An 8,270-nucleotide genomic window follows, 5' to 3' on the forward strand; every position below is an offset into this window, starting at 1 on the left:
TTTCCCTAAATTTTTCCACCTCCTCTCTCTAGCTTTCTCTGTAAATGTTAGATTTAAAAGGTTATGTACCAACATATAAGTTATAAAGAAGTTGCCAAAAACCTCAAAATTTAGAATCTGTAGAGTTTGTCTGCTATCATGCAGAGAAGATTGTGGAAGCAAATATTAGTCATTAACATCATTTTCCTGTGTTGAGTCAACATCTATTTTTGGGTGTGAGCACATAAAGACAACTCTTTTGACACACAAAACACAGACATCCATTTGACATCACTTGTGTTTGGGCTAAGGCTCAGGAAGAGGGGAAGACAGTTGCCTAATGGATTGTATTTGTGATGGGACTCCCCCATTTTCTTCCAAGACACACTTTAAGACATAATACAGGAATGTACTGATCTGTTTATATTTAAATAAATCAAGATGAAGTGCAGAATATTCAGGTTTGGATCCAATGCTATTTCGGAATGTGCTGCAAAGAAATTCTTCATGATCTGTGCTCAATACTTGCCATTAGGCTTTATCCAGGAGGTATTTTTATTATGTTAAATGTGTATATTCTAAATGTATATATTATTTTTAAAGTCCAGAAGGCTTTTTATGCCCATATTATAATTATAAATCTGATTCATAGGTAGAAGGGCAGTTAAGAGAGTCTTCAATAATTTTCCAACAGCGTACATGCAGTGCCTCAGCTAGATTTTTTTTGTTTGCTTGGTTATAACATTTTATGGTCCGGTTCTGGGCTTATCGTGCAAGGGAACTTCTTGTGATAAATTGCAGCTATGACAGTGAGCGTCAGTATACAGTTCCCTGAGCAGATGTTCATTTAGTCTAATTTCACCAGTACTTTACTGTTCATCCAGAACAGATCTTGCCAGCTTAGGATGAAAACACAAAGAGAGATAGCACAAAAGATCACTGTGAAAATAACCTGATCTGTTTCAGACACTTGGAGAGGAGGGGAAAAAGAAAAACATGCTGGAACTTCAGTGCTATGTATGTGCTAAGGTTATCACACATTGGATACAGTAAATCATCCATACACCCACAACTCATAGGGGCAAATTTACAAAGCTGTGCGTAGGAAGTTGCAGGTTAATCTACCTCTGAACAATAGTTACTTTATGACTGCACTTAGAGAACCTTTGCGTCTGTTTTTAAGGTGTCTCTAGCTCTTCCTTTGTTCTTCCAGCCTTTCCTGGCTTTGTTGGTTTTGCAGAACAGGTGATGTCTGAACTGAAGGGTTGTTGCTTGTGAAAGAACAGAAAATTATCTGTCCCTTTAAAATGCAAAGAGTGGCTCTAGCTTACTAATCTGCTTTTCCTTTTCTTCAATCCATAGGTGTCGTATGCCCGTCCAAGTTCAGCATCGATCAGAGATGCGAACTTGTATGTCAGCGGCCTTCCGAAAACAATGACCCAGAAAGAATTAGAGCAGTTATTCTCACAATACGGGCGCATCATCACCTCACGGATTCTGGTTGATCAAGTCACAGGTTAAAAGAAAACTTTTCTTGATATATGCATGTTTTTCTGGAAGTGACAAAATTATAAATGCTTGCTGGCAGTTGAGATTTAAGACAATATGACTTGTAGTATAAAACTCAGTGCCTCGTTCTTTATGAGCATAACCGTTTGGAGGCATAACTGCTGCCTCTTTAATGAGGGATCTCAAAATACAGAATGTTGTTTACTTAAAATTGGTATATTAAATATGGTAGGGGCTGATTTTGGAGAATACAGATGGGGAAGAGCATTTTTCTTTATAGGACACTTCTTAATTTACAAGCCGTCTATTCTATGAAATCAAACCCCAACATTCAGTTTGTTTGTTACATAGATAAGGCTGTTGCTACAAATACTCATCTGTTCCCATGTTTTTACTTCCCAGGGGTTTCTCGAGGTGTGGGATTTATCCGTTTTGATAAGAGAATAGAGGCAGAAGAAGCCATAAAGGGACTAAATGGCCAGAAGCCTAGTGGTGCTACAGAACCAATTACTGTGAAGTTTGCCAATAACCCCAGCCAGAAAACAAGCCAGGCACTCCTTTCACAGCTGTATCAGTCTCCCAACAGACGTTACCCTGGACCACTTCACCACCAGGCTCAGAGATTCAGGTAATTACCTGGAAAAGAACTGAAGTTCCACCAGTGACAACAATGTGGGGCAGGTGCTGCGCAGGAAAATATGCTTTAGTTGCGTAGGCTGACCTGATTTTCTTTGTAAAATTAAATATTCTTTCCTGGAGAATGAGGAGGAAAATCTGCTGACAGCAGTAGTCATGTTGTATTTACTAAAACAGTTGAAGTACTGTACGATGAGATCTTGTGAAGGCTCATAGAAGAAGGGAGGACAGAATAGAGTTACACTGATAATCGAATGAGCAGTGACTATCCTGTTCTTTCTCTTATTTTTGGTAATCCTTTTATTTTCTGCTGTATTATTACAGTTTTGATGCAGCTTAGACTTTGATGTTAATGACAGTGGGTTGGTAGCAGGAAAAAAGCTGAGTCTGTTGCAGTCAGCAGCAGTACCATTAAATTTATTAGCCTGAGATACCTGCTCTTAGTATAAAGAGACCTTGTATTAGTCTTTGGTGTGATTCTTCAGATATGGGGATGTTTATGCCTTGCATTCTGAACATACTGTTTCCATCTGATACGTAAGCTGGAGTTAGCAATACATGGTGTTCTCGGTCTGCCTTCAAAAAAGAAAATTTGGACATATTCACATAACTGAGTTGCATACTGGCTTAAGAGAATTATTCAAAAGTAATTTTAGTTTTTCAGTGATGAAAAGTGCTAATGAATTAAAGATCATAAAAAGTCAATCATCAGATACATTAAATTTACATTTGGTTTTGTGTCTTTGGCGCGCAGCTGCGTCCATTGAGGTTGTCACTGAATCCTTCCATGGACAGAAGGACTTTATTGTGCTCCCATGGAAAGCAGATGATTATATTCTGCAATATTTGGTAGTCAATTAGATTGACACGTTGTGGAGGATTAATACTAAATATATGTAATATAGTGGGGAGAATGTATTATGTTAAAGCAGTTAGAATCAAGAATTTTTCCAGTTCTGGAAATTTTGGACTGTAACATTTTATTTCCAAGTTAACTGTAAATATAAGGTGAACAATTGAACTATTTACAAAAATTTTATACTAATATTGTCTAAAGACAAATCAGAAGTAGATTTTTTTAAAACCAAGCCCTCAAAATGAAGGTTTTTCTCTAAGACTGTAGACAAGTTAAAAATAGCTTTAAATGCTGCGGTGGAAATTTAAGCACAACCTCAGACTTAACAAAGCAGGCCGGGAGTTGTTAGACTCCTTAGATGTGTGGGAAACTTGTTGAACGTTTCTTCTTTGAAAATGGAACGCTATTAATAATAGTTCCATTGAGCGATCTTGCCATCTGTGAGACATTAACCCAAAGACCCTCCTTCTCTTTTCAGGCTGGACAATTTGCTTAATATGGCCTATGGCGTAAAGAGGTAATTAGAATTCCACAGATTGCCAGATGTCCGTGTTGGCACAGATTGGTGCTACAATTTATTTTTTTTTAATTCACTAACTTTATTTTTTTTAATTCCTTCTTTTCTTCCACCAGCATGTCAAATTCTTTTTAAGTTTGGACTTCAGTTGGTTTTGTTACTTTAAAGGCCACACGCAAATTCTGTGGGTTTTTTCAACCTTTTTTATTTACAGGTGGGCTTCTCAAATGGTTTAGGTGCAACAGCTACAAGCATTCAAACTGCAGTCGCCATGCTAAATGGCGCTTTTTTCAGAATCAGAACTATTAAGTTTTTAACTACTCTCTGATCTGATAATGGAATATTTAACAGTCAAAACCAGACTTACATTGCTGTTGTCTAAATCTCACAGTTAAGACTTTCTTTCTCCTACCTCTGGCTTCACAAGTTTGACTTGAAAGTATAGCTGTGTGCACCTTAATCAGCCCTAAGTTTCTTTTGTTACAGGTTTAATACCTTGACATTTTCTTGGTGCTTGAGATTTCTTTTTTGTTTAAAATAGCTCGGTGTTCGTATGTATGTGCACGCATGTGTGATAAAGCTCAGCTGACTTGTAAACTTTTATGCTGTTTCATGAGTATGTTCAGTGTTTGCTATGATAGCTAAAATGAGTTGACGTGTTGTTAGTGTTTCTTCTAATGGCACACATCAACGCAAGAGAACCTTACAGCAGAATAAAGATGTAGTCTGATGTTACTGTAACATGTCCGGCCATCCCCTACAATTAAGATGAGAAAATACTTCTTAATCTTCTGAAATGCTCTACTCACCACACTTGAAAATTATTTGAGCTTTTTTTTTTAAAGTTCATCCTGTAAAATGGTATGGTAAGTATATCTTTACACTAGCTAGTAGTGGACAGTAACATGGGTTTTAAGTACTGCCACAGTGGCTGTCATCCAAATCACAGATCTTAAGACTACTTACAAAAGCAATAGTCAGAACAGGGGCAGCATATCTTCCCAGAAGCACTGCTTCTGGTCTTCCTTAGTATGTTTGTTACGACTGCAGTATCATTAGTGGTGATGGTGATACTGTGAGTCAGAACTTACACCTGATTTTATCACACACCACTTCTCCTGCATTCTCCTGTCTCATTTGTTTCTTGATATGTTGCCAAAAACATGCAAAACTCTCATCCTCAAGTATCTGTCAGGTACGAGTCAGTGTCAGAAGGGTAGGTTTGTTCTGGGAATTTTCCCTGGGTTTTTTGCTGCTGCTTCCCTGGAATTGCACTGGCATTGGGTGCAAAACAAACAGGACTCAGTCTGACCTAGTGAGGGTTTGAATTCTGATTTCATATGAGCTACAATGGAGTGAGTTACCTGCCTTTATAGGTTATGCATCTGCCTTCTTGAATATTCAGTCTGCAATGCTAGTTTTAAATCGCAGCAGTGTTTTTAAGTTGTTTTGTAGACATCTTAAATTAGTTCTTATCTCCTCCCAGCAAATCTTGAAACTTGTACTTGCAGTAGCAAACTCTCTATTTACAGGTATACAGGGTCACAAAATAATAGCATATAGGTAAAAATTTCTGAAACTGAATCTGAAACATATGTCGTGTAGCATTCCTGGGTTTGAGGGTTGGTTCTTTCTTTCCCTGTGTTAAGTATGTGGTACTGGTGGAAAATGAGATGTGCTGATGTGAAACAAAGGTTTTATTGATGCTAATTTCAGATCAGTTGCTAGTAGCAAAGCTACTTACGCAATAGTTCTCTTGTATTTGTGTCAATACGCTTGCACTAGTTTCATGCCTGTTTTCTTGGATTTACAGCAGCTCCCGTGCTCGTGGTAGATAAATAGTTTAAAGCTGCGTAGCTCCTTAAGGTTTCCAGGGAAAAGCTACTCTAGTGAACTGTATGAAACTTTAACCCTTTATATCATTGCAGCATTCCTTACAAAGTTTTGCATTTGTAATGTACTGTGTGACGTGCACAGCTTTGTGTTGTGGAGATTTCACAATAGCATCACTTACAGGGTATTGTATACATTAGTGTTGTACTTAAATTTAACATAAACATTACAGAAAAGGAGTGTTTGGTGGCGCAGGTATGTTACTAGCATAGTTGGCGCTTGTCAGCAATGGGCTTAAAGTTCATCTTCCAAATTTCAAAAGAAGTTGAAGGTGTTGGTTCGTACAAGCTCTCAGTCCTGCCCGTCTTATTTACAATTCCACGTCAGGTGGAAGGAGCAGTATAAATTGGCCTTGTCCAGCTGTCTGTGTTTTCAGCAGCTGGGGAAATACCGTGGGTTAGAGCCATGCTGAGCTATTAAGACAATGCTACTAGTTTCAGTATGTAGGAGAGAAACTAAAAGATGTTGAGAGGAGGATTTGCGAATCCTAAAGTTCAGTTGGAAAATTGCCACATATTTTTAATGAAGTGTCTGCAAGCCTGTATGTCTTGAGGATCCAGTGCTGTGAGCATTTGTGAACTGCACATTTGTAGTGTAGCTACACCCCAGTGGTGTTCCCCAGCTTAGATGTACATTCCAGATGCTTTTTTTTTCCTTCAATATACATATAAAGTGCCATCAGGAGTCAACAGAATGGTGAGCAGCCATCAAGTGTGTAGTTTCTTCTGTGGTTATTTAATATACGTGGCATAATATTGTGCAGATAGCTAAATGTGTGTGAAAATACTACAAGTGTAAAAGGAGAAGTTTTGGAGAGCACAAGAGCTCACTCGGCAACAGTGAGTTCCCCTGCCTCCGCTCCCTCAGTCATCACTCAAAATCCTGAGGAATTATTACTCAGTTCTGGTATTAAAACTCATCATATTGAAGGTACATGTGAAACTGGATTTTTATTAAGACGTTTTCCTCTGTGCAGTTAGTATTTTAAAACATATCCCAAAGTGTAGCTTCAGAAAGCATGTCACTTTTTTCAAACTGATGAAAGGAAAATTATGTTGATCCTGAGGGCTGATACTGCTTAACATCTTCACTAATAACCTGAGTCACAGGCTGCGGTGCACCCTTTTTGCATTAATGGGTGACACTAAATTGGTGAGGGAGCAGGGACAGTCACTGTGCTGTTGGCCATGGCTGCCGCTGGGGAGACCTTGACAAGCTGGAGGAACGTACTGAAATTCAGGAAAGGGAAATGTAGAGTTAAGCCCCTGACTGCTGTCTTCAGCTCCCTACAAGGGGCATTAGACAGAAGATGAAGCTGAGCTCTTTTCAGAGGTCAACTGCAGAAGGATGAGAGTCAACAGTAACAGGTTGCAGCAGGGGCAATTCAACGAAGTGTAAGGGAAAACCATTCACTGTGAGGATGGTGGAGCCCTGGAGCAGGGGCTGCAGGAGTGGAGTTCCTGTCACTGAAGACTTTCAAAACTTCCATCTGCAAGGCCATGAGCAGCAAATCTAATTTGAGAAGGTAGCCTTGCTTCGAGCAGGAGGTTGATCAGATGACCTCCATAGGTCCTGCCCAGCCTATGTCATTCTGTGATGGTTCTGTGTTCATACGTGTACTACCTGGCTTTAGCTTCCCAATTCAGATGTTCATGCTGAAGAAAATGGGTCCCAAAAGACAACGAGGGGGAGAAAAGCTAGGGTGCTACGTTAGATTTCTAGGAGCTTGTCTCTCTGCATTGACTATCCGAAGAACCTAAGAGCTTGTTGTGGACGTGAAGTCTCACAGTATGAAGGTATTAGTTGACATCATTAACTATATTTATGCACTGTGTTACTTACTCTACAATTGCTGCATAAATCTTCTTTAATATGCGGCCAGCTTTAGGACTTCTTTATTAACTGGATTTTTTTCCCAGTTTTCAATTAAGGACTACGTTAGGAGGAGAATTAAAATCTACCACTTAGAGACGTTTCTCTACATCTAATAGTATCTTTAGCTAAAGAAGCTACTGTTACAGCTGAATCCTGACAATGGCATTTCATATGTATCTCTAAAATAAGTCTTGAAGTTTGGGTTTTTTCATTGCAAACTAGTAAGAGGTCTAAAGCATTAGATCTCCATTACCCTGAAACTATATTATTTTAGTTAGTGATGGGAATAAGTGGCAAATTCCTACAGGCCTTTTTAAATGAACTTGTGTCTATACCAGCATGTGCAGGCCCTTTTTGACTTAGATTGTCCTTAAGCATTTCTTTGATTAGCTCTTTGTATACATCTAAGTAGGGCTTATCCTTGAAGGGAGATGCATTTATGCCCAAGTTTGGTCTGTTTGTTTAGTACGGCTCCCCTCCACTTAAGTAGGAGTTGGAGACCAAGGGTGCCTACGTAGTCATCTCCCAGGGATAGGATCAAGAACCTTCATTAACATTGGCTTATTTATTTTAAAGTCTTGGTTCCATGTAGCTTGTGCCAAGAGATATATTTAGAATAGACCCCTCTTTTTACTTGGTAGGTTTTCTCCAATCACAATTGATGGTATGACGAGCCTTGTCGGAATGAATATCCCTGGTCACACTGGGACTGGATGGTGCATCTTCGTCTACAACTTGTCTCCCGACTCAGATGAGAGCGTGCTGTGGCAGTTGTTTGGTCCCTTTGGAGCAGTCAATAATGTCAAGGTGATCCGTGATTTCAACACCAACAAGTGCAAGGGATTTGGCTTTGTCACCATGACCAACTACGACGAAGCTGCCATGGCGATTGCCAGCCTTAATGGATACCGTTTAGGAGACAGAGTATTGCAAGTTTCCTTTAAAACCAATAAAACCCACAAATCCTGAATTTCATATCCTTACTTACTAAAATATATATATATA

General features: G+C 39.1%; 1 protein-coding gene across 3 annotated transcripts in view; it reads left to right on the plus strand.

Moving 5' to 3' along the window:
* LOC104160630 (ELAV-like protein 4) overlaps nt 1-8,270 on the plus strand; it is a 40,883-nt gene extending 32,613 nt beyond the window's left edge. Inside the window, exons 3-6 of one of the 3 annotated variants that reach the window (XM_009698804.1) lie at nt 1,342-1,495; nt 1,891-2,116; nt 3,459-3,497; nt 7,907-8,270. In XM_009698804.1, the coding sequence (XP_009697106.1) occupies nt 1,342-1,495; nt 1,891-2,116; nt 3,459-3,497; nt 7,907-8,234 (747 nt within the window). In that variant the 3' untranslated portion in view covers nt 8,235-8,270. Of the gene's footprint in view, nt 1-1,341; nt 1,496-1,890; nt 2,117-3,458; nt 3,498-7,885 lie in introns of all 3 variants that reach the window. The other 2 variants (XM_009698803.1, XM_009698805.1) reach the window with 2 other exon arrangements.

Source organism: Cariama cristata, unplaced genomic scaffold (assembly GCF_000690535.1).
Source record: "Cariama cristata isolate BGI_N322 unplaced genomic scaffold, ASM69053v1 scaffold28734, whole genome shotgun sequence".
NCBI classification, from domain to species: Eukaryota; Metazoa; Chordata; class Aves; order Cariamiformes; family Cariamidae; genus Cariama; species Cariama cristata.